Genomic DNA, 27806 nt, shown 5'->3' on the forward strand with positions numbered 1-27806 from the left:
TCAATATGTCCAGAACAAAGTCCTTCAATATGTCCAGAACAAAGTCCTTCAATATGTCCAGAACTCAGCTGCCCGCCAGCTCACCACTACCTGTTCCAGAGACCATGTTACAACAGTCCTCCACGACCTTCACTGGCTCCCAAACAAAGAATACACTTCAAAATGCTATACTAAAACACCTACACCTAGTTTAGTACATACCACTAAACTATCTGGCTCCCCCCTCCCTCCTTCCATCTCCTCAAACGCCATCCCGCTCCCTCAGGTCTGGTGACGCAAACCTCAATGAGGTCCCCAAGACCAAGCTGGGTGCTTTGGCTGCCCCAACCCTGTGGAATGCACTCCCCAAAACCCTCGGATTCCCCCCACCCTCCAAACCTTTGGCTGCCCCAACCCTGTGGAATGCACTCCCCAAAACCCTCGGATTCCCCCCACCCTCCAAACCTTTGGCTGCCCCAACCCTGTGGAATGCACTCCCAAAACCCTCGGATTCCCCCCACCCTCCAAACCTTTGGCTGCCCCAACCCTGTGGAATGCACTCCCCAAAACCCTCGGATTCCCCCCACCCTCCAAACCTTTGGCTGCCCCAACCCTGTGGAATGCACTCCCAAAACCCTCAGATTCCCCCCACCCTCCAAACCTTTGGCTGCCCCAACCCTGTAGAATGCACTCCCACAACCCTTTAGATTCCCCCCACCCTCCAAACCTTTGGCTGCCCCAACCCTGTGGAATGCACTCCCCAAAACCCTCGGATTCCCCCCACCCTCCAAACCTTCACAACCGTCCTCAAAAGCCACCTCTTCAGTATTGCTTTCCCCTGCAGGTAACTGACTGTCCACAGTTGACTGATGAAATGATTGCATTACGGCGAGCACTTTCCCATACACACCTAATTGTTTCAGTTTTATTTATTTTCTTGTTTTTTATGATTTCATCCACCCGTCGCCTCTCGGACAAAACGACTGGCCTCTGTCAGAGGTGGAAGAAGTACTCTGTCAGAGGTGGAAGAAGTACTCTGTCAGATGTGGAAGAAGTACTCTGTCAGAGGTGGAAGAAGTACTCTGTCAGAGGTGGAAGAAGTACTCTGTCAGAGGTGGAAGAAGTACTCTGTCAGTGGTGGAAGAAGTACTCTGTCAGAGGTGGAAGAAGTACTTGAGTAAAATGCCTGTATTCAAAACTGTACTCTAGTGAAAAGAAGAAAAAAAAACGGTATTGACAAATGTGCTTATATCAAAGTAAAAGTACTCTTTACCTCCCTCGCCCTGCCCTTCGCCCTAACCCTCGCTCCGTCCCTCCCTCCCTCCCTCCCTCCTTCGCCCTAACCCTCGCTCCGTCCCTCCCTCCCTCCCTCCCTCCCTCCTTCGCCCTAACCCTCGCTCCGTCCCTCCCTCCCTCGCCCTGCCCTTCGCCCTAACCCTCGCTCCGTCCCTCCCTCCCTCGCCCTGCCCTTCACCCTAACCCTCGCTCCGTCCCTCCCTCCCTCGCCCTGCCCTTCGCCCTAACCCTCGCTCCGTCCCTCCCTCCCTCGCCCTGCCCTTCGCCCTAACCCTCGCTCCGTCCCTCCCTCCCTCCCTCGCCCTGCCCTTCGCCCTAACCCTCGCTCCGTCCCTCCGTCCCTCCCTCCCTCGCCCTGCCCTTCGCCCTAACCCTCGCTCCGTCCCTCCCTCCCTCCCTCGCCCTGCCCTTCACCCTAACCCTCGCTCCGTCCCTCCGTCCCTCCCTCCCTCGCCCTGCCCTTCGCCCTAACCCTCGCTCCGTCCCTCCCTCCCTCGCCCTTGTCACAATCTGGTGGTGGTGGTGGCGAGGACCCAAATGCAGGACAGCCAGGCAGGTGTAGTGACGTTGGGTATTTTATTTAACAGGAGGTGAACAGAACCAAAATCACAAATACAGACTAATATAAAGCAGAGTGACACCAAACAATGAACCGACAAGGACTGACTGGGGAACAGGGCTGATTACACATGAGAAACACCTGGGGAAGACGTGAACATAGAACCATAACAACTAGAACCAGAACATAGAAATGCAACATCTAGATGAGCAGAACATAGAATCAAAACAAGTAGAACATAACATCACAAGACAACATCTAGATGAGCAAAGTCTGAGACCGTGACAGCCCTGCCCTCATCCCTCGCTCCGTCCCTCCCTCCCTCGCCCTGCCCTCATCCCTCGCTCCGTCCCTCCCTCCCTCGCCCTGCCCTCCTCCCTCGGTCCCCCCCCCCCCTCCCTTGTCACACGGTAATAGAGTATTCATTACCGCAGACAGCTCAGTAAATGTCAGCGCGCCTGGCCGTGTCACACACACGTCCGCGCGTAACTGAATATAACTTATTTATTTTCATAAGTCATGGCCACTTAATTATAAATGACAACCGGCTGCTCCCAGAGTGTCCTGTTGCATGCTGGGATATGTCCTCCTCGCCACGGTGTGTGTGTGTGTGTGTGTGTGGGGGGGGGGGGGGGAGCAGGGGTTTGTGGGATATGCAAGACTGGCAGATACATTGGTCTGTCTGTCTGTCTGTCTGTCTGTCTGTCTGTCTGTCTGTCTGTCTGTCTGTCTGTCTGCCTGCCTGCCTGCCCCCCTAGGCCTGTGACAATTGTTACATTATTGGTTGATCACTCACTGAGTGTGTTCTCACTTTTAACACTTTAATTGCCCGGAACTTTTTAATCCATTACATTCATGCGCCCAGTCGATTTATAAACACGGACGCCTTTTCCGGACGGACCGGCCGGAAGTTCATGATGTTGTGTAGCAGCTAACAATAGCCACAGCACTTTAGAGTCGATCGACAACAACGGGAGACAAGAATAAATCTATCGAGACTAGCGACTGGACCGCGGAGCGCCGTCTAACACAGGATCTTTTTTCAGAAAAAGACGGGATGATTTAGATCGCGATTTATGAACGTTTTAAGATTTTCGTTTTCATCAGCTAAACAGAGGAGGGAGTTTTTTTTTTTTTTTTTTTTTAACATCTGTTTATTATGAATTTTTTGTATACAGGCATTTCAGTAATTACAGTTACAGATTGGTATAAAAAAAATAGCAGAAACATATAAACAAGACAAGACTTACAATAAAAGGAGACAAAACATAACCGTCAAAGAAAAAGACAAAAACAATAAAATAATAACCGACATGGCTGATGACTACACCGCACTCCGAGGACAGAAACATCACAACACAATCTAGAAAAACATTTACAGTAATTAGATGACATTACGGGGCAGAACAATATCGTTTCAATCACTTCAGTCCAACACAACAAGCATCTCAATAATGGGTGACCAGATTCTTTGAAACAAGGGTTCCCTTTTCGACAGGGTAAATCTAATTTTCTCCAAATGCAGCACTCCTCCCAGCTCCCTTAGCCACATATCAACTGTCGGAGGTTTATCCGACTTCCAGGCCTGTAGTATTAACTTCCTAGCTAGCAGTGTAGCGAGAGAAATGGCCCGTGCCTCATATTTGTTCTGAACCTGGAGTTTTTTGATGACGTCTCACTCTTGCACGTCACCGAGGAGAGCCCAGCAGGCGCGCCTGGGCTATACAGCCAGGCGATCCATTCTCGTATCAATAAACTTCGTCTTTAGGACAATACTTCGTCCTGAGAGTCGGGCGTTACTAATAGAAAGGACAAAGAACTTCGTCCTGGGCGATGGGAGTTAACATGGTGTCCTGGTTTGGGAATCTCTCAGTTAGAGATAAAAACAAGCTCACCAGGTAGTCAACCAGGCAAGTAAGATCATTGGAGACAAACAATTGCAACTTCAGGACATATACAACCGCTCAGAATTACAATGATTCTACCCGCCCTCTTCGCTGTGAATCTGACTTGTTGCCATCGGGCAGGAGGCTTAGGGCAAAATTAGCTAAAAAGAAGGGTTACAAAACTTTGTTTGTGCCAATACTGCTGTGGACATTTTAAATAAGACAATGTTTAAATAGTCTAATCCCCACTGTTCATGATGACTGCTGCTGTGTTAATGTGAATGCATTTTATATAGTATTTTAATGCACCTGTGTGTTTTTTGTAATGTTTTATTGTTGTAACTGACTGCCGGTGTGCCAAGGACAAATTTCCATTGTATGTCAATTGAATGGACAATAAAGTTTTCTTTATCTTTATCTTTATCTGAGATCATCACAATGATTGTCATCGGAGGGTGTTTTAAAAAAGTATATGTTGAAAAAGTGAAATGATAAGAAGAATATATGCCATACATATACTTGTTATAATGTTTTGGCCATAGTACATCATTTTGATTAATGATACTGGTTTATATTATTGTCATGTCTTTGTATAATATTTAAAGGTATATTCAGTGATTTCACTTCATTCAAATATCATTTTTTTTGTTTTGATAATCCTCCCTACTATATAGTGTGCTGACCATATAAGGAGTTCCTCCCTGTCCCCAGTGAGCCCCTGAGGTCAAAAAACCCTAGTTTCAGTTTTGGTGGCGGGTGGCAAAGCCTTCATCCAATCAGGATGAGAGGGGCCTTCCTCAAATCATGATCGAGTGGGGGCGGGCCTTGGTGCACATGCTGTTGGCCTGTTACACTTCCCCCCACTGTAGAGCGTGTGCATGTGCACATTTTGTTACCGGGGCGGACTGGGTGGTTTTCCAAATCACCCAAATCACTGAATGCTCCTTTAAGTTTCAGCCTCAAATGGCAGAATCTTAGTTTCTGAACCAATCAGAGCGTCACATCCCTCCAGGGTATGGGACATAAGTCTGTTTCATGCACGGATTGCACGCACTTGAAGTGTCGTTTGTAAACAAAGTGACAGAGAGACGTGTAGCAAAGCCAGGGGATTATTTCTAACCTATACACAACCTATATACATATTTTAGCATGATGATTACGTTTAAAACGAGTAATACACTGTCTGGATGTCATCTTGAATGAAATTAATCAAAAGCAGCTGTGTTTGGAGGGCGATGCAGCAATGGGAATCAAACGGGCGAGCTTCATTTGTATTGGCTTTTAGTGATGCGAGCCTCGACACGTCATCACGCAGCACGTTTTCGTAAATCAAAATTTGATTTGTATGGACTTTTGATATAAAAATAATCACTATCTGTCCTTTGCCATTTTATATTACAAAGCTTAAAGGAACATTCAGTGATTTGGGTGATTTGGAAAACCCCCCGGTCCGCCCCAGATGTGCACATGCACGCACTACAGTGTGGGGGGGGGGGGGGGGGGGGGGGACATGATGCAGGCCAATAGCACACACACTAAGGCCCGCCCCCGCCCGATCATGATTGGCGGAAGGCCCCCCTCTATCCTGATTGGATGAAGGCTGGGCCGTCTATAGCCAAAAACGAAACCTAAGGTTTTTTTTACCCCAGGGGTTAACTGGGGACAGTGAGGAACTCCTTATATGGTCAGCACACTCTATAGTAGGGAAGATTATCACAACAAAACAAAAAAATAAGTGATATTTGAATTAAGTGAAATCACTGAATATACCTTTAAAGTAGGGATGCCAAACGACTCATATTTGGCCAATCGATAAATCGAGGCCGCAAATCGACGAGTCGATCGACTTTTTTTCCTATTTATTTTCCATTATTTTTTATTTTTTTATTTTTGTTGTTGCTGCGCAGCGGTTGAGGAGAACGCAACTATGCATTCCTTTAAGCAACACAACTTCTGCAGCTGCATCCATATGTTTAGAATTTGCATCAATGATCAAAGCCCAATAATAAAAAATAAACTTTATTTTGTAAACAACGACACTGAAGGAGCAGCGGCGCTATCGGCTGCTATGCTATCAGCTAGTCCCAACTCAAGTGTCTGCAGCAGCCTGTCACAAGTCCCGTAATGAACTGATACGGGACGCACGTTGTTCCGTATTTTAATGTCGGGTCGGGGAATAAATACAGTATGAATGACGGCGGGATTTATTTGACAACGCTGTCCTGCTTTCTTCACGAGAAGAGAAGAGCGCTCACAGCTCAGAACAGAGCGGACCTGTCTTTGAGCGTGAGCAATGAGATGCGAATTGCGAACCTGGGGTCTGGGGGCTCAGAGCTGCAGCCATTGGCTCATGATACGAGCACACGACCAATGGGACAGAGCATTCAGTGTTGCTAAGATACCCTTCCCCTTCACCCCACACCCTTGGACGATGGCGCTCTAACTGCAGCCAGGGCATGCATGTGAGGTGCGGCGCTGACAGGCGCAAAAAAAATAAAAATAAAAATAAAAACGATTTTTCGACTCATACGTTTTTGAGTCGCGGAAGGCATGAGTCGAAAATCGAGTCGATTTTCAACTTTTTTCAACATCCCTACTTTAAAGACAAACAGAAATATAATTTGGATATACTGTACATGTTCCAGTGTGTTCAATGCAAAGAGCACAACAGAGTCATTAACCCAAGGGAGCGAACATCCCCTTCTGTTAGGTTACCCTGCTTATAGCAGGGTGTCACACACTACTCCCATGAAGAGGAGCGAACATCCCCTTCCGTTAGGTTGCCCTGCTTACAGCAGGGTGTCACACACTACTCCCATGTGAGCCACAGCCTGGAGGCTGTCATCATGGAGCCACAGCCTGGAGGCTGCCATCATGGAGCCACAGCCTGGAGGCTGTCATCATGGAGCCACAGCCTGGAGGCTGTCATCATGTGAGCCACAGCCTGGAGGCTGTCATCATGTGAGCCACAGCCTGGATGCTGTCATCATGTGAGCCACAGCCTGGAGGCTGTCATCATGTGAGCCACAGCCTGGAGGCTGTCATCATGTGAGCCACAGCCTGGAGGCTGCCATCATGGAGCCACAGCCTGGAGGCTGTCATCATGTGAGCCACAGCCTGGAGGCTGTCATCATGTGAGCCACAGCCTGGAGGCTGTCATCATGTGAGCCACAGCCTGGAGGCTGTCATCATGTGAGCCACAGCCTGGAGGCTGTCATCATGTGAGCCACAGCCTGGAGGCTGTCATCATGGAGCCACAGCCTGGAGGCTGTCATCATGGAGCCACAGCCTGGAGGCTGTCATCATGGAGCCACAGCCTGGAGGCTGTCATCATGGAGCCACAGCCTGGAAGCTGTCATCATGGAGCCACAGCCTGGAGGCTGTCATCATGGAGCCACAGCCTGGAGGCTGTCATCATGGAGCCACAGCCTGGAGGCTGACATCATGGAGCCACAGCCTGGAGGCTGTCATCATGGAGCCACAGCCTGGAGGCTGTCATCATGGAGCCACAGCCTGGAGGCTGCCATCATGGAGCCACAGCCTGGAGGCTGCCATCATGGAGCCACAGCCTGGAGGCTGTCATCATGGAGCCACAGCCTGGAGGCTGTCATCATGGAGCCACAGCCTGGAGGATGTCATCATGGAGCCACAGCCTGGAGGCTGTCATCATGGAGCCACAGCCTGGAGGCTGTCATCATGGAGCCACAGCCTGGAGGCTGTCATCATGGAGCCACAGCCTGGAGGCTGTCATCATGGAGCCACAGCCTGGAAGCTGTCATCATGGAGCCACAGCCTGGAGGCTGTCATCATGGAGCCACAGCCTGGAGGCTGTCATCATGGAGCCACAGCCTGGAGGCTGACATCATGGAGCCACAGCCTGGAGGCTGTCATCATGGAGCCACAGCCTGGAGGCTGTCATCATGGAGCCACAGCCTGGAGGCTGCCATCATGGAGCCACAGCCTGGAGGCTGCCATCATGGAGCCACAGCCTGGAGGCTGTCATCATGGAGCCACAGCCTGGAGGCTGTCATCATGGAGCCACAGCCTGGAGGATGTCATCATGGAGCCACAGCCTGGAGGCTGTCATCATGGAGCCACAGCCTGGAGGCTGTCATCATGGAGCCACAGCCTGGAGGCTGTCATCATGGAGCCACAGCCTGGAGGCTGTCATCATGGAGCCACATCCTGGAGGCTGTCATCATGGAGCCACAGCCTGGAGGCTGTCATCATGGAGCCACAGCCTGGAGGCTGTCATCATGGAGCCACAGCCTGGAGGATGTCATCATGGAGCCACAGCCTGGAGGCTGTCATCATGGAGCCACAGCCTGGAGGCTGTCATCATGTGAGCCACAGCCTGGAGGCTGTCATCATGGAGCCACAGACTGGAGGCTGTCATCATGGAGCCACAGCCTGGAGGCTGTCATCATGGAGCCACAGCCTGGAGGCTGTCATCATGGAGCAACAGCCTGGAGGCTGTCATCATGGAGCCACAGCCTGGAGGCTGTCATCATGGAGCCACAGCCTGGAGGCTGTCATCATGGAGCCACAGCCTGGAGGCTGTCATCATGGAGCCACAGCCTGGAGGCTGTCATCATGGAGCAACAGCCTGGAGGATGTCATCATGGAGCCACAGCCTGGAGGCTGTCATCATGGAGCCACAGCCTGGAGGCTGTCATCATGTGAGCCACAGCCTGGAGGCTGTCATCATGGAGCCACAGCCTGGAGGCTGTCATCATGGAGCCACAGCCTGGAGGCTGTCATCATGTGAGCCACAGCCTGGAGGCTGTCATCATGGAGCCACAGCCTGGAGGCTGTCATCATGGAGCCACAGCCTGGAGGCTGTCATCATGGAGCCACAGCCTGGAGGATGTCATCATGGAGCCACAGCCTGGTGGCTCCATGATGACATCATCACCTGACATTTGTCATACAAATAATTGCGATTAATGATTTAGTTTTGCTCATAATGAGTACGACTTGTACTTTAACCATTTAGACCTGAGGACGATTCTAAATCCTAAATCCTTCTAAATCCTTTCAGTTTTCCTGAAAAAACTATGTTTCTATGTCAGTGGTGCTGGTGCTCAGCCTTTTTTCACATCAAGGACCCCCAGAATTATCTGTATTTGGTTGCGGACCCCCATCTGAAAACATGTAGTTCCAGGGACCCCCCCCCCCCCCCCCCCGTCCAGAAGCAAAGATTTGAATTCAAAACGTTCGCTCTGAAAGAATATATATTCAAAGATTTGCGCCACATTTTCACGATTATCCAAAAATAGCAGACCCACAAGCTCGTAGCGCGCCACTCGGTGCCGCGCTACGAGCTTGTAGATCTGCTATTTTTCAACAGCTAAAGCATAACATAATGCTTCAAACTAACACCCACAGGGGTTCCCGTCCAGTATATGTTGATGCCGATACCTTTGTACTCTTCTGTACTCTTTACTTTTACCTAAACATGTCACAACTTCTCCCACCACGTGCTGAGGAACCCACACTGACTGCTTTGCACTCAGGGGCGTGCACACATAGACAACAAAGGGGGCTTCAGCCCCTGCCCTTTTACCCGTCTGTAAAACAACTGCCCTCTCCAGACCACGAATGCAGAATCTCCCAAGGGACGGGGGGGACGGGGGGGGGTGTTGGGACTTTCTACCTGTATTTGGACAGCACAGAGAGCCCACACATGGCATGCAGCCTCTACCTGTATTTGGATAGCACAGAGAGCCCACACATGGCATGCAGCCTCTACCTGTATTTGGACAGCACAGAGAGCCCACACATGGCATGCAGCCTCTACCTGTATTTGGACAGCACAGAGAGCCCACACATGGCATGCAGCCTCTACCTGTATTTGGACAGCACAGAGAGCCCACACATGGCATGCAGCCTCTACCTGTATTTGGACAGCACAGAGAGCCCACACATGGCATGCAGCCTCTACCTTTATTTGGACAGCACAGAGAGCCCACACATGGCATGCAGCCTCTACCTTTATTTGGACAGCACAGAGAGCCCACACATGGCATGCAGCCTCTACCTGTATTTGGACAGCACAGAGAGCCCACACATGGCATGCAGCCCAACCACCAGGCCATCGGCGCCCCAAGCACTCACTCAGTCCGTTATAAGATAGCCGCCCCCGGACATCAATGTGACATCAACAACATCCCAAATGATGACAAGCAACTTATTTACCTTCCACACAAATCATCTATTCCAATGAGATTATAAAAAACTGCCCGTCTTTAACCCTGTAACACCCAGCGTTGCAATAATACAGGGTTAAGAGGTCACAGCATTAGTGAAAATGAGAAACAAACAAAGACATACACGGCTCTAGCTATGTAACATAACTAATGTTACAAGTGAAATGCAAGGTAAACCAAAGCAAGGAAGTTTGAATTTATTTTAATATTATGTAATCTTTTCTGCTTTGTTTCTGAATGTAATGCATGTTGTTGCGGTTAGATGGGCCAATCACAGGAGGTTTAGATGGGCCAATCACAGGAGGTTTAGATGGGCCAATCACAGGAGGTTTAGATGGGCCAATCACAGGAGGGTTCTGCTCTCTTGGTTGAAGACAGCAGCGCTGCGTCCTGTCTTAGTCCATTTTGGACGGCAACCCCTTTTGAATAATCATGAAATAATCATGAAAATGTGGTGCAATCTTTGAATATATATTTTTTAACTCAAATCTTTGCTTCTGGGGGGGGGGGGGGTGTTCCTGGAACAATATATTTTCAGATGGGGGTCGGCGGTCAAATACAGATATTTTTGGGGGTCCTTCACATGATAATGTTTGAGAACGACTGACATGGAAACATGAGGTTTTCAGAAGACATTTTGTAGAATCGAACTTGGGTCTAAATGTGCTGCTGTGCTCTGCCAAAAGGTTCTACAAGATGTAAAACAATGCTGTGCTCTGCCAAAAGGTTCTACAAGATGTAAAACACTGCTGTGCTCTGCCAAAAGGTTCTACAAGATGTAAAACACTGCTGTGCTCTGCCAAAAGGTTCTACAAGATGTAAAACACTGCTGTGCTCTGCCAAAAGGTTCTACAAGATGTAAAACACTGCTGTGCTCTGCCAAAAGGTTCTACAAGATGTAAAACACTGCTGTGCTCTGCCAAAAGGTTCTACAAGATGTAAAACACTGCTGTGCTCTGCCAAAAGGTTCTACAAGATGTAAAACACTGCTGTGCTCTGCCAAAAGGTTCTACAAGATGTAAAACACTGCTGTGCTCTGCCAAAAGGTTCTACAAGATGTAAAACACTGCTGTGCTCTGCCAAAAGGTTCTACAGATGTAAAACACTGCTGTGCTCTGCCAAAAGGTTCTACAGATGTAAAACACTGCTGTGCTCTGCCAAAAGGTTCTACAAGATGTAAAACACTGCTGTGCTCTGCCAAAAGGTTCTACAAGATGTAAAACACTGCTGTGCTCTGCCAAAAGGTTCTACAAGATGTAAAACACTGCTGTGCTCTGCCAAAAGGTTCTACAAGATTCATTTCTTAATCTTCAGGAGCAGGATTAAAAGCGGAAGAAAGAAATAATGATGTTGATGAGCGTGTGTTTTATCGTACTATCTCTCTCTCTCTCTCTCTCTCTCTCTCTCTCTCTCTCTCCTCTCTCTCTCCTCTCTCTCTCTCTCTCTCTCTCTCTCTCCCTCCCTCCCCCCCCCCCCCCCCTCCCCCATGAAAGGGATGCAGTTCGGGCTCACATCACATGCCAACCAACATCCAACCAAATCTCATTAACCCATTTCAGGCGGGAACCCCTTTTGGTGTTTTAAGCATTCTGTTCTACTTTAGCTATTGAACAATAGCAGATCTATGAGCTATGAGCTTGTAGATCCTCAAGTCTAAATGGGTTAAAATGTCATTTGAGGAAAGTTTGCTACCTGTAAAACGCAAAGTTGAACAGAGAGGTTGAGACGAGAAGGGACAGACAGCTAGTACAGTACAGACAGCTAGTTAGAAGGGACAGACAGCTAGTTAGAAGGGACAGACAGCTAGTTGAGACAAGAAGGGACAGACAGCTAGTTAGACGGGACAAACAGCTAGTTGAGACAAGAAGGGACAGACAGCTAGTTAGAAGGGACAAACAGCTAGTTGAGACAAGAAGGGACAGACAGCTAGTTAGACGGGACAAACAGCTAGTTGAGACAAGAAGGGACAGACAGCTAGTTAGATGGGACAAACAGCTAGTTAGAAGGGACAGACAGCTAGTTAGACGGGACAAACAGCTAGTTAGAAGGGACAGACAGCTAGTTAGAAGGGACAGACAGCTAGTTAGAAGGGACAGACAGCTAGTTAGAAGGGACAGACAGCTAGTTGAGACAACAAGGGACAGACAGCTAGTTGAGACAACAAGGGAGCAGGACTGTCTGTGACAGCCTGTACAGTGGAGCCGTGGGGGGTCCACTGGTATATTATCTGATTCTCAGACCTGTTAAGCGTCCATTTGGTCCCCTGGTCATGATCCCCTGACCCAAGGCCGAGAACCAGGGGGTTTGCAGGGAGCACATTCATCCAATCACGCCGGGCTGTGATTGGATTCTCCGTCCATTTCCCCCGAGGCCCCCGGAGGCCCCCGGAGGCCCCCGGGGCCAGGGCTCCACAATGCTCTGGTTTAATCACTGTATGGATTGACTGGAGCATTCCCAGGCTAGAAAAGTGTCTTGCTCAAGGGCACACGGGGTACACGGGGTGGTACCATCCTCCCACTATTCCCCAGGTGGTCCAAAAGGTTTCCAATCAAGTCAACTGGCTGGAGTTGGGAATAGCGTACCTGTATGTATGCTGCTCTTCCCCCGAGGCCCCCGGAGGCCCCCGGGGCCCCGGAGGCCCCCGGAGGCCCCGGGGCCAATAGCATACCTGTATGTATGCTGCTCTTCCCCCGAGGCCCCCGGAGGCCCCCGAGGCCCCCGGAGGCCCCCGGAGGCCCCCGAGGCCAATAGCATACCTGTATGTATGCTGCTCTTCCCCCGAGGCCCCCGGGGCCCCCGAGGCCCCCGGAGGCCCCGGGGCCAATAGCATACCTGTATGTATGCTGCTCTTCCCCCGAGGCCCCCGGAGGCCCCCGAGGCCCCCGGAGGCCCCCGAGGCCCCCGGAGGCCCCCGAGGCCAATAGCATACCTGTATGTATGCTGCTCTTCCCCCGAGGCCTCCGGAGGCCCCCGGAGGCCCCCGGAGGCCCCCGAGGCCCCCGGGGCCAATAGCATACCTGTATGTATGCTGCTCTTCCCCCGAGGCCCCCGGAGGCCCCCGAGGCCAATAGCATACCTGTATGTATGCTGCTCTTCCCCCGAGGCCCCCGGAGGCCCCCGGAGGCCCCCGAGGCCCCCGGAGGCCCCCGGAGGCCCCGGGGCCAATAGCATACCTGTATGTATGCTGCTCTTCCCCCGAGGCCCCCGGAGGCCCCCGAGGCCCCCGGAGGCCCCGGGGCCAATAGCATACCTGTATGTTTGCTGCTCTTCCGAACAGTAGCATATGTGCAGTATGAGAACATGAATAAGTAGAGAGTGCAAAAAGACAACATACAATGAAATACATTTTAAATGAACGTGGACACTACCAGGTAAACGGCTCCCTGCGTTGTGTTCTGTATATCCCACAATGCAACCACGTCATTTAAAATTCACTTTTCAGCACAACAGACCTTTTTAAATTATCCCACAGGTGAACTCAACGGCCTGGTAGTCATGATGACAGCGTAGTACATGATGTCATGATGTCATGATGTCATGATGACAGCGTAGTACATGATGTCATGATGTCATGATGTCATGATGACAGCGTAGTACATGGATGACAGCGTAGTACATGATGTCATGATGACAGCGTAGTACATGATGTCATGATGTCATGATGACAGCGTAGTACATGATGTCATGATGTCATGATGACAGCGTAGTACATGATGTCATGATGTCATGATGACAGCGTAGTACATGATGTCATGATGTCATGATGACAGCGTAGTACAACATATACTAATACTATATATACTAATAACTGAGTCATAATGGGTGTTATACTGCATTATTGGACAGTATATTTATGGTCATGCAGCTTCATGCCACCACACTGAAGCCTCTGGACTCAGTTTAACACTCAGCTCTGAGGTTTATTGTCTCCACCAGGCCGAAGGCATGGGGAGAGAGTATGTTTTGCACTCCGTCCGTGTGTGTGTATGTGTCCATCCGTAATCCGTAAAGGATAATGGTGCTGCAGAATGGGTTCTGGTCTTAATGGTTCTGGTCTTAATGGTTCTGGTCAGAATGGGTTCTGGTCTTACCTGGGAGGCCGTGGAGTTTGGCTTTCTTCACTGAAAAAGAAGAAAAGACAACAGGTTAGTCTACAGATTACATAAAATATGTATTATACAAATAAGTGTGATGTAGCAAAACGTCAGTCTTTCAGTCTCAAAGCTGCACGGTGAAATATGATTTGATCGTCACAAGGCTTGCAAATATTTGTTGTATGCACACAATTGTTATCACACGTTTTTAGTTTGACCTATTTTAGGAACATAGGGTTAGGTTTTGGCACCGTTTTACTGAGGTTAAGGTTAGGAATACGATTTGTGCCGGGCGACTGTGTTTTGGGGCGAGGGTTTTGGCATGAACTAATCTGGCATCGACTAATCTAATATACGCCGACCTTCCCCGTGTTTCTTCACTAGTCCGATCCAGAAGAACACAGTTTGCCGGCCACTGCTACAGAGCTACAGGAACTGGGGATGGCAATGAAGGACCGGAAAGTCTGGCGTGGCATTGTGAAATCCATGATCTCGACCGTGGTCGAAAAATGATGATGATGATGATTGGCATTATTATTCAGTTCAGGAGTTAAGACCTAAAGTGTATAATGTAGCCGTGGCTCTCGTCCAGAGTTAAGACCTAAGGTGTATAATGTAGCCACATGCTCTCATCCAGAGTTAAGACCTAAGGTGTATAATGTAGCCACACGCTCTCATCCAGAGTTAAGACCTAAGGTGTATAATGTAGCCACACGCTCTCATCCAGAGTTAAGACCTAAGGTGTATAATGTAGCCACATGCTCTCATCCAGAGTTAAGACCTAAGGTGTATAATGTAGCCGTGCACACGCTCTCATCCAGAGTTAAGACCTAAGGTGTATAATGTAGCCACATGCTCTCATCCAGAGTTAAGACCTAAGGTGTATAATGTAGCCGTGCACACGCTCTCATCCAGAGTTAAGACCTAAGGTGTATAATGTAGCCACACGCTCTCATCCAGAGTTAAGACCTAAGGTGTATAATGTAGCCACACGCTCTCATCCAGAGTTAAGACCTAAGGTGTATAATGTAGCCACACGCTCTCATCCAGAGTTAAGACCTAAGGTGTATAATGTAGCCACATGCTCTCATCCAGAGTTAAGACCTAAGGTGTATAATGTAGCCGTGCACACGCTCTCATCCAGAGTTAAGACCTAAGGTGTATAATGTAGCCACATGCTCTCATCCAGAGTTAAGACCTAAGGTGTATAATGTAGCCGTGCACACGCTCTCATCCAGAGTTAAGACCTAAGGTGTATAATGTAGCCACACGCTCTCATCCAGAGTTAAGACCTAAGGTGTATAATGTAGCCACACGCTCTCATCCAGAGTTAAGACCTAAGGTGTATAATGTAGCCACACGCTCTCATCCAGAGTTAAGACCTAAGGTGTATAATGTAGCCACACGCTCTCATCCAGAGTTAAGACCTAAGGTGTATAATGTAGCCACATGCTCTCATCCAGAGTTAAGACCTAAGGTGTATAATGTAGCCGTGCACACGCTCTCATCCAGAGTTAAGACCTAAGGTGTATAATGTAGCCACACGCTCTCATCCAGAGTTAAGACCTAAGGTGTATAATGTAGCCGTGCACACGCTCTCATCCAGAGTTAAGACCTAAGGTGTATAATGTAGCCACACGCTCTCATCCAGAGTTAAGACCTAAGGTGTATAATGTAGCCACATGCTCTCATCCAGAGTTAAGACCTAAGGTGTATAATGTAGCCACACGCTCTCATCCAGAGTTAAGACCTAAGGTGTATAATGTAGCCACACGCTCTCATCCAGAGTTAAGACCTAAGGTGTATAATGTAGCCACACGCTCTCATCCAGAGTTAAGACCTAAGGTGTATAATGTAGCCGTGCAGAGTGACTTACAGAGTGTAAGATCAGAGTACATCTCCAACCCGCCCACTGCTCCACTTCCATCTATAGACGACCAATTTGGAAGAACAGCTGACTTCACCACCCAATAGAGCGTTGCAGTCCCGCCCCCTTTCATGACGACGCCAGGCCCAGTCCCGCCCCCTTTCATGACGATGCCAGGCCCAGTCCCGCCCCCTTTCATGACGACGCCAGGCCCAGTCCCGCCCCCTTTCATGACGACGCCAGGCCCAGTCCCGCCCCCTTTCATGACGACGCCAGGCCCAGTCCCGCCCCCTTTCATGACGACGCCAGGCCCAGTCCCGCCCCCTTTCATGACGACGCCAGGCCCAGTCCCGCCCCCTTTCATGACGACGCCAGGCCCAGTCCCGCCCCCTTTCATGACGACGCCAGGCCCAGTCCCGCCCCCTTTCATGATGACGCCAGGCCCAGGAAATGAATCCCAATGCATTTTTCCCATAGACATTTCAAAACGTATTTATTTAAAGACCCTTTAAGCGTCGTACAAAGCCAACTCAAGTCGTGACAAATCATGACAACAAACACAATATTTTGGACCAAACAAATAATTACAAAGAAGAAAAACAACATAAAAAGTGTTGTAACCTGCCGTTTTTTTCTACTTAATAATTCTGTTTGGCCCAAAACATTGTGTTTATTGTCATGAGTTGTCACGACAAGAGTTGTCTTTGTCCGCGGCGTAAACGTCTTTAAATAAGTACTTTCTGAAAAGTCCATGAGGAAAATGAACGGGGATTTATTTTTCCGGGTCTCTCGAGGGGGCGGGACTGCGACGCTTAGGTTCAGGACTGGACATGGACCCTGCTTGGCCCACTGTGTGGTGAGGGGCAGTAGCCCCGCCCACTGTGTGGTGAGGGGCAGTAGCCCCGCCCACTGTGTGGTGAGGGGCAGTAGCCCCGCCCACTGTGTGGTGAGGGGCAGTAGCCCCGCCCACTGTGTGGTGAGGGGCAGTAGCCCCGCCCACTGTGTGGTGAGGGGCAGTAGCCCCGCCCACTGTGTGGTGAGGGGCAGTAGCCCCGCCCACTGTGTGCGTGTGGTGAGGAGCACACCATGGACAGCTCTCGAACCTTTGGAGATACGGCGCTTTGATAATCCTGCTATAATGGAGGCTCAACGGAGCTGGATTTAAAAATCAGCGATCCAATAATAAAGCTTATCTGACGGATCCGCCAATAGCGGTTGCCGGTTTGATTCTAATTGGCGGAACGTTCCGTAACGAGCAGTTAATTTGTTAACAGAAGATTTGAGAAGGGATTAATCACATTACAAATATCATCAGTTGTGCTGATTAGTCCTTAGTAGCACAATGAGGAACAGGTTAAACAATTTAGCCCTATATTTTATTTCTATATTTTAAAGTATTTCAGCAGATCAGAAAAGATCACGTCATGTACAAGCTCAAACTTGTAGAACTGCTGTTTTATTTAATATTTGAAGATTTCTGATGAATAATTTGATAAATTATTAATAATCTATCTAATCTGCAAAGTAAGTAAAGCCATCAAATAAATGTAGTGGAGTAAAAGTACAAGATGTGCCTCCGAGATGGAGAGGAGTTGAAATGTGTACTCAATGACAGAGATGGAGAGGTGTGAGTTGAAATTTGTTCTGTAACTCAATGACAGTACTTTGGGTAAATGTAGGCCTACCAATTTAAAAAAAAACGTTCGCTCTGAAAGAATATATACCTTTGTGCCAAATTTTTACGATTTTTCAAAAATAGCAGACCTACAAGTTACAGCCAATGAGAGGGAGGGCTCGCTGGTAAGAGCCAATGAGAGGGAGGGCTGGCTGGTAAGAGCCAATGAGAGGGAGGGCTGGCTGGTAAGAGCCAATGAGAGGGAGGGCTGGCTGGTAAGAGCCAATGAGAGGTACGGCTGGCTGGTAAGAGCCAATGAGAGGGAGGGCTGGCTGGTAAGAGCCAATGAGAGGGAGGGCTGGCTGGTAAGAGCCAATGAGAGGGAGGGCTGGCTGGTAAGAGCCAATGAGAGGGAGGGCTGGCTGGTAAGAGCCAATGAGAGGGAGGGCTGGCTGGTAAGAGCCAATGAGAGGGAGGGCTCTCTAGTAAGAGCCAATGAGAGGGAGGGCTCTCTGGTAAGAGCCAATGAGAGGGAGGGCTGGCTGGTAAGAGCCAATGAGAGGGAGGGCTGGCTGGTAAGAGCCAATGAGAGGGAGGGCTGGCTGGTAAGAGGGTCAGTGAAGCCACACGTGCTGCAGGTTGGAATGAATGGATGTTTGCAGTGTGGCTGTGTGTGTGTTGAGTGAGAGCAGGGCTGTGCAGTGTGTGTGTGTGTGTGTGTGTGTGTGTGTGTGTGTGTGTGTGTGTGTGTGTGTGTGTGTGTGTGTGTGTGTGTGTGTGTGTGTGTGTGTGTGTGTGTGTGTGTGTGTGTGTGTGTGTGCTCTGATAGATAATCCCTCGGTGGGTCTAATGCTTTAAGCAGTTGAAATCTACCAGCCAGGCCCCGCTGCATTGTGAGCAGTGTTGTTGCCATGTATGCTTCTTCCAAATAAAATATTGATAGTTTCAAATAGCCAATGTATGTATATAGGTTTAAAGTGATCATGTGGCCTATATTGGGCGGCGGTGGCTCAAGGGCAGAGTGGCTGGATGGTAACCGCAAGGTTCCCGGTTCAAACCCGGGCTCCCCCAGAGTTAGTGTCGAAGTGTCCTTGAGCAAGACTCTGAACCCCTAATTGCTCCTGATGTGCAGGTTGTTGCCTTGCATGGTTTCCACTGTCATCTGTGTATGAATGTGTGTGTGAATGGGTGAATGTAATGCACACTCTATGTAAAGGTGTGTGAATGGGTGAATGTAATGCACAATCTATGTAAAGGTGTGTGAATGGGTGAATGTAATGCACAATCTATGTAAAGGTGTGTGAATGGGTGACTGTAATGCACAATCTATGTAAAGGTGTGTGAATGGGTGACTGTAATGCACAATCTATGTAAAGGTGTGTGAATGGGTGAATGTAATGCCCAATCTATGTAAAGGTGTGTGAATGGGTGAATGTAATGCACAATCTATGTAAAGGTGTGTGAATGGGTGAATGTAATGCACAATCTATGTAAAGGTGTGTGAATGGGTGAATGTAATGCACAATCTATGTAAAGGTGTGTGAATGGGTGAATGTAATGCCCAATCTATGTAAAGGTGTGTGAATGGGTGAATGTAATGCACAATCTATGTAAAGGTGTGTGAATGTGTGTGTGAATGGGTGTATTGATGCACAATCTATGTAAAGCGCCTTGGATAAAGGCGCTATATAAATGCACCATTTACCATAATAGTCACTTATTTTGGGCTTGATTTCAAAGACCTGGTTGCTTGTTTCTCTTGTGCAATCTGGCAACAGAGATATGTGAGAGACCCGATGGTGTACATTTCTCCCTCTGGTCTGGATTAGGTCAGGAGAACAGATACTTTTACCCTTAAGAGGCATATTATTGCCCAGGCTGTAAGGTAACCGTCTGGGCACCCGACTGGTAATCCAGTCGCAGTGTGCCGCGGGTTCGACTCCTGAGCCCGACACGGCCTTTACTGCATGTCTTCCCCCATCTCTCTCCCGTTTCCTGTCAGCCTACTGTCTGTCCCTTCAAAAACCAATAAAAGGCGTAAGCCGCAAAAAAATATCTTAAAAAAAAAAAGAAAAAGAGGCATATTATTGTCAGCTTTTATACACATAACATCTAAACAAGGATTTACAGTTAGCGCTAATAACGTTGCCCTAGAGCAGGGGTTCTCAATGTTTTTGGCCGGGGACCCCCGGAAATGCTTTGGCAATGTCTCGGGACCCCCGCCCCGCCCCCTCCCGACCCCCAATATAAATTGACTGCTACAATAACCTTAAACCATTTTGGGCGGGAACCCCTTTTGGTGTTTTAAGCATTGTTATAATTTAGCTATTGAAAAATAACAGATCTACAAGCTCATAGCGCGCCACCGAGTGGCGCGCTACGAGCTTGTAGGTCTGCTATTTTTGAAAAATCGTTATTTTTTAAATAATTTGGGGACCCCCTAAAATAATTTGGCGACCCCCCGAGGGGTCGCGACCCACGGGTTGAGAACCCCTGCCCTAGAGCAGAGGTTCCCAACCACAGGTCGGTCCCATGTGCCACTGCAGGCCCACTGCGTGAAAAGAGGTGTTAACGGGCAATTATGGGCACTGTATTTTGCCCGTAAACCTCAAGTTTAGCAGCATATACAGTTAATATACAGTAATATACAGGTGTGATGGTACATATACAGTTAATATACGGTAATATACAGGTGTGATGGTACATATACAGTTAATATACGGTAATATACAGGTGTGATGGTACATATACAGTTAATATACGGTAATATACAGGTGTGATGGTACATATACAGTTAATATACGGTAATATACAGGTGTGATGGTACATATACAGTTAATATACGGTAATATACAGGTGTGATGGTACATATACAGTTAATATACGGTAATATACAGGTGTGATGGTACATATACAGTTAATATACGGTAATATACAGGTGTGATGGTACATATACAGTTAATATACGGTAATATACAGGTGTGATGGTACATATACAGTTAATATACGGTAATATACAGGTGTGATGGTACATATACAGTTAATATACGGTAATATACAGGTGTGATGGTACATATACAGTTAATATACGGTAATATACAGGTGTGATGGTACATATACAGTTAATATACGGTAATATACAGGTGTGATGGTACATATACAGTTAATATACGGTAATATACAGGTGTGATGGTACATATACAGTTAATATACGGTAATATACAGGTGTGATGGTACATATACAGTTAATATACAGTAATATACAGGTGTGATGGTACATATACAGTTAATATACAGTAATATACAGGTGTGATGGTACATATACAGTTAATATACAGGTGTGATGGTACAATTCGGGAGTTTACCAGAGTTTGTTGGAAAGTTTAACGGGAGTTTCCTGTAATATACACATCCGTATTCCAGGCTTTTTGCGCAGCGAGAAGGGAATTCACGTTAGTGGACAGCTGATTGGCCGTTGCGTGTAGTATAGAGCGCGACCCTCAATCACTCATTGGAATGCAAATGCATGGCTATCAGGCAGCCGTTGTATCCTTCTCGTCTGGCAGGTATATCTCTTTGAAAACATTCTGTGCTTCTGATTGTGCGGGGAGGGAGGGGTACAAAATGGTACAAAATGGTTCCATTTGTACACTCTCAGAGTTACAGACCCATGAGGGTCCATTTGGTTCCAGGGGACTCCCTGGAACTGCCTCAAGGACCCCTGGGGGTCCCGGCATGGAATGAATGGAATGGAATCAATACTATCAAAATGTATTACATGGATATTCTTTTGAAGTCTGCCCTGGCCTGAAAACAGATACATACAGATACCAGATCATACTGTAAAGTACATGTGGCAAATTGAATCACTCTAGGGCAGGAAATGCAGAAGAATTAGATCACCCGTCCTTCCTCTGGAACATGTGATGTATATACAGTATGTACAGTAACAGATGTTACGGTCCAGACAAAACGAGGTCACCAAATCAGATTTGGGGCGGAGTGGATAGACGTAATCAACATGGATACGATACGGCTGCATGTCATCTACCTTCATTAAGTTCAAACTGGACGGACTCTTTGAAGTGATGCCTGAAAATATAGGCTTTAGAAAGGAGTCCTTAACGCACGCACGCACCGCACCGCACGCACGCACGCACCGCACGCACGCACGCACCGCACGCACGCACGCACGCACGCAACGCACAAAAGACATTTTCAAAATGTCAAAATGTGGGCCCAAATGTGGGCACCCCACGTCGCTATTTTGAAAGAATGAGTGGGCACATAATGTGTTAAATATCATCTCATGTTCATTTAATCCAGCTGTGGATATTATGAATGGAAACCATTTCTAAATGATGCAAAAATAATGGCGATTAGCTCCAATAATTAATAAAATAATGGCGATTAGCTCCAATAATTAATAAAATAATGGCGATTAGCTCCAATAATTAATAAAATAATGGCGATTAGCTCCAATAATTAATAAAATAATGGCGATTAGCTCCAATAATTGCGAGCAGACGATTATGTAATCACTGTGACAGGCTTAGTAACGGAGGCTGATGTGCAGAGCAGGGCCAGAATCTGTGTGTGTGTGTGTGTGTGTGTGTGTGTGTGTGTGTGTGTGTGTGTGTGTGTGTGTGTGTGTGTGTGTGTGTGTGTGTGTGTGTGTGTGTGTGTGTGTGTGTGGGGCATGGCAGGTCTGTGTTTCAGCAAAGATGAATTGTGTGTCAATGGGGTCCGCCCTAGGGGTCAGGGGTCAGCCCTAGCTGTGTTTCAATGGGGTCCGCCCTAGGGGTCAGGGGTCAGCCCTAGCTGTGTTTCAATGGGGTCAGCCCTAGCTGTGTTCCAATGGGGTCAGCCCTAGCTGTGTCCAAGAGGAGAATTAGCAAGAGAGGCCAACTTTGCTTACTTCCTGTATCTGCGTGAGGTGGGCGGTAACATTATTAGGAGACAGGAAGAATGTTGGAGTCTATTCATTTCCAATGGGAGAGTGAACGTGAACACAGCTTCTGAACCATTCCTTAACTCCATGGTCACTGAACTAAATACTGGACCAAATCATCACAAGGCACACAATATTTACAAGATATTCATAGTAAAATGGAGAAAATCTACTTTGTTAATGACATTTCTTTATCCCAGCAACAAACTCTCGCGAGATTTGAGATGAGTCCGGAAGCCTCTCTCTGTCCATCTGCAATTACACGGACAACACATAGGGGGCTCTGACCCCATATTTAAGATGATAATATGTGAATATTATAATGTGAAATGAATGGACATATTTAAAACGATTAGAAATGATCCTTATGTGCCCAAATTAGAGCTGGCATACTTGGTCTGCATATTGAGACAGGCAGATATGTAGGCACGGTTGAGGAGGATAGATTATGTAGTCTGTGTGATCTAAATGAATTTTTTATTGTCCATTCTACAACTCTATTAGGGAGAGACTTTTTAATGAGATAGATCCAAATCATGAATTTATATGGTTGGAGGACTTCGAGAAACTAAAACGACTATTTCAAAAGTACACCTTGTCAGTTGTTTTCAATGTACTTTGTTAAATGACTTGTCAGTGTTGTTGTCTTCTTCTTCTATCGGGTTTCATGGCCGTTGGCAAACCTAAATGGTGCATTACCGCCACCTACTAGACTGAGTGTGGAAACAGTGTTGTTGTCAGGGGGGGAGGGTGGAGGTCGGGGAGAAGCAAACCACGCCTACTATATTTAGGAGACCATTTGTAGGCTTTGTGTACCATTTCGCCTCTAGTGGCTCCAATGAAGTTGGCCCATCTTCATACATAAACCATCTTTGGCTGTGTTTCAATGGGGTCAGGGGTCAGCCCTAGCTGTGTTTCAATGGGGTCAGCCCTAGCTGTGTTTCAATGGGGTCAGCCCTAGCTGTGTTTCAATGGGGTCAGGGGTCAGCCCTAGCTGTGTTTCAATGGGGTCAGGGGTCAGGGGTCAGCCCTAGCTGTGTTTCAATGGGGTCAGCCCTAGCTGTGTTTCAATGGGGTCAGCCTTAGCTGTGTTTCAATGGGGTCAGGGGTCAGCCCTAGCTGTGTTTCAATGGGGTCAGCCCTAGCTGTGTTTCAATGGGGTCAGCCCTAGCTGTGTTTCAATGGGGTCAGGGGTCAGCCCTAGCTGTGTTTCAATGGGGTCAGCCCTAGCTGTGTTTCAATGGGGTCAGCCCTAGCTGTGTTTCAATGGGGTCAGGGGTCAGGGGTCAGCCCTAGCTGTGTTTCAATGGGGTCAGCCCTAGCTGTGTTTCAATGGGGTCAGCCCTAGCTGTGTTTCAATGGGGTCAGGGGTCAGGGGTCAGCCCTAGCTGTGTTTCAATGGGGTCAGCCCTAGCTGTGTTTCAATGGGGTCAGCCCTAGCTGTGTTTCAATGGGGTCAGGGGTCAGCCCTAGCTGTGTTTCAATGGGGTCAGCCCTAGCTGTGTTTCAATGGGGTCAGCCCTAGCTGTGTTTCAATGGGGTCAGGGGTCAGCCCTAGCTGTGTTTCAATGGGGTCAGCCCTAGCTGTGTTTCAATGGGGTCAGCCCTAGCTGTGTTTCAATGGGGTCAGCCCTAGCTGTGTTTCAATGGGGTCAGCCCTAGCTGTGTTTCAATGGGGTCAGCCCTAGGGGTCAGGGGTCAGGGGTCAGCCCTAGCTGTGTTTCAATGGGGTCAGCCCTAGGGGTCAGCCCTAGGGGTCAGGGGTCAGCCCTAGCTGTGTTTCAATGGGGTCAGCCCTAGGGGTAAGGGGTCAGCCCTAGCTGTGTTTCAGCCCTAGCTGTGTTTCCCCTCCAGTGTTGATTTCGTCGACGATAAAACTATGACAAAAAAGTGTTTCTTTACGTTTGCTTTTTGATGTGAAAGGAAAGGCAAAAGAAGCCATTGACCTTTGACCTTCAGCATCCACCCTTTGGCTCTAATCCATAATGTTGGGATGACATCATTATGAATGTGTTGAAATGAAGAAAAAAAAATCTTCTAAATCCTGACAGTTTTTCTGAAAAACCCATGTTTCTATGTCAGTGGTTCTCAAACATATTCATGTCAAGGACTCCAAATATATATGCCATTGGCCGCCGACCACCATCTGAAAATGTGTTGTTCCAGGGACCCTCTCAAGATTTGAGTTATAAACTCAATATATGAAATAATACATATTCAAAGATTTCAGGCACATTTTCACGATTTTTCAAAAATAGCAGATCTACAAGCTCTTTTTCAACAGCTAAAGTACAACATAATGCTTAAAACACCAAAAGGGGTTCCCGCCCAAAATGTGTTATTTTTTATGACCAAAACAAATAAACTACTACTGGTGGGTTCTGATCGGAGGTGTAGGACTGGTGAAGGTGTAGGACTGGTGGGTTCTGATCGGAGGTGTAGGACTGTGAGATATACTGGTGGGTTCTGATCGGAGGTGTAGGACTGTGAGATATACTGGTGGGTTCTGATCGGAGGTGTAGGACTGTGAGATATACTGGTGGGTTCTGATCGGAGGTGTAGGACTGTGAGATATACTGGTGGGTTCTGATCGGAGGTGTAGGACTGTGAGATATACTAATACTACTACTGTGAGATAAACTACTACTGGTGGGTTCTGATCGGAGGTGTAGGACTGTGAGATATACTGGTGGGTTCTGATCGGAGGTGTAGGACTGTGAGATATACTAATACTACTACTGTGAGATAAACTACTACTGGTGGGTTCTGATCGGAGGTGTAGGACTGGTGAAGGTGTAGGACTGGTGGGTTCTGATCGGAGGTGTAGGACTGGTGAAGGTGTAGGACTGGTGGGTTCTGATCGGAGGTGTAGGACTGGTGAAGGTGTAGGACTGGTGGGTTCTGATCGGAGGTGTAGGACTGGTGAAGGTGTAGGACTGGTGGGTTCTGATCGGAGGTGTAGGACTGGTGAAGGTGTAGGACTGGTGGGTTCTGATCGGAGGTGTAGGACTGGTGAAGGTGTAGGACTGGTGGGTTCTGATCGGAGGTGTAGGACTGGTGAAGGTGTAGGACTGGTGGGTTCTGATCGGAGGTGTAGGACTGGTGAAGGTGTAGGACTGGTGGGTTCTGATCGGAGGTGTAGGACTGGTGAAGGTGTAGGACTGGTGGGTTCTGATCGGAGGTGTAGGACTGGTGAAGGTGTAGGACTGGTGGGTTCTGATCGGAGGTGTAGGACTGGTGAAGGTGTAGGACTGGTGGGTTCTGATCGGAGGTGTAGGACTGGTGAAGGTGTAGGACTGGTGGGTTCTGATCGGAGGTGTAGGACTGGTGAAGGTGTAGGACTGGTGGGTTCTGATCGGAGGTGTAGGACTGGTGAAGGTGTAGGACTGGTGGGTTCTGATCGGAGGTGTAGGACTGGTGAAGGTGTAGGACTGGTGGGTTCTGATCGGAGGTGTAGGACTGGTGAAGGTGTAGGACTGGTGGGTTCTGATCGGAGGTGTAGGACTGGTGAAGGTGTAGGACTGGTGGGTTCTGATCGGAGGTGTAGGACTGTGAGATATACGGGATGTGATTCTGAGCAGGATATGAGCTACTTCCGGGATGAGGAGTTATGAATCAGGTTATGAATTATTATGTAATTCCACAGCCGAGGAGCCGGAGACGAGATGACACCAGATGGAATGGAACACATGACCGGGTCATTGTGTGTTGTACGTGTGTGTGTGTGCGTGCGTGCGTGCGTGCGTGCGTGCGTGCGTGCGTGCGTGCGTGCGTGCGTGCGTGCGTGCGTGCGTGCTACAGTAGATTGGCATCAGCTGCTGAAGCACGTTTAAGACTTGAATTTGAAATGCCAACGACTGACAGGTTTTGAAAGAGTTGACCCACAACCAGAGAATCTTGGGGTTGGATTTTCCTTTTTACAGATGGAGTCAAAGGGCAGCGGACAGGATTCAATGGACGGGGTGTGAGCAGGGATGTCAGGATTAGATATTTCAGTTTTTAAATTGTCACACAAAATATTGCGATTAACGATTTAATTGTGTTTTTGGCTTGAACAAAATGTAAAAAAAAAAAAAAAAGGTTTTTAGGCTTCATAATTAATTGTCACAGGCCTAGTGAGAACAGCAGCCCTGTCCTACGTTCAGATATGTTGTTCATCCATTGCCGAGGAAAAGGCACCAGCAAACTAATAACATCTAAACCCTTTTAGATCAAAAGAATCTATTACTTGAGCAGCCGATGATGATGATGACCCGCACCAAAGACACACATTAAGCTACACTACATGATAGACCAATTATTTGTTTACAAACATTGCGACTGGGCGCACGGGTGACTGTTTCATCTAATCAATTCCCAACAGATCTCCAAACCTGTTGTTTTGGGGAGCGCTGGTTTCAGTCAATTCAACCTCCTCTTGTGAGTTGGCTAGTGAGATGCACCCTAGGAGACATTTATACTTCAAAGCCCAACAGTATTATACGCACAGAGAACAGCTGATATACAAGCTCACATCGCATCGCGGATGCGACTGTTGTGAGCGTAGAGGTCTGCGTGCGCGACACCATCGCGAGACGAAGCATACATTATACTTGATGGGCTGCAGGTGCGCGTGCAGCCGTGCACAAACAGGCTCTGCTGCCGTGATCATGAGCGCACCTCCCGTTCTTATGACAGCGACTGGACGTGTGGTTTTGAGGACAACTGCTTTGAATTGCTATTATTGTTCAAACAACAGAAACCAAGGATTATATATTTCAAGGGCGAGAGATCACAATCAAAATCCTAATCATTCTTCCTCCACACTGGGATGAAAACAGCATCGGAAAGTTTGATGGGGCATTTTTTACACGTGATGCAGTTAGAACTTTTCCATTACATCTTATGAGAGGAAGGGTTCTTGTGCTGCCGTTATGCGCGCGCATGCTGGTGCTGATCAGTGTGACGTCGTCTGATAAGGCATCGTAATGGTGTCGCTTGCCGAGAGGAAGAGCTCTACAAGCTAATGATGATGAGTGGCACCCTCGAGTGATGGGAGTATAAACCCCCGAGTGATGGGAGTATAAACCCCCGAGTGATGGGAGCATAACCCTCCGAGTGATGGGAGCATAAACAGAGCAGGGCAAGTATTGAGGAAGTGGCAAAACTGTGGCATGGGAAGGAGTAGCATGATAGCTACACCCTGTCCCACATCGCATGCACACACACACACACACACACACACACACACACACACACACACACACACACACACACACACACACACACACACACACACACACACACACACACACACACACACACACACACACACACACACACACACACACACACACACACACACACACAC

At 48.1% G+C, this 27806-nt stretch overlaps 1 protein-coding gene across 1 annotated transcript in view; it reads right to left on the reverse strand.

Annotated features, from left to right (window-relative positions):
• LOC306935036 (protein unc-13 homolog B-like) overlaps positions 1-27806 on the reverse strand; it is a 269334-nt gene that overhangs the window by 224294 nt on the left and 17234 nt on the right. Inside the window, exon 2 of the mRNA XM_079517857.1 lies at positions 14021-14050. Coding sequence (XP_079373983.1) covers positions 14021-14050 — 30 coding nt within the window. The remainder of the gene's footprint in view (positions 1-14020; positions 14051-27806) is intronic.

This window comes from Electrona antarctica, assembly GCF_951216825.1.
Source record: "Electrona antarctica genome assembly, chromosome: 13".
NCBI classification, from domain to species: Eukaryota; Metazoa; Chordata; class Actinopteri; order Myctophiformes; family Myctophidae; genus Electrona; species Electrona antarctica.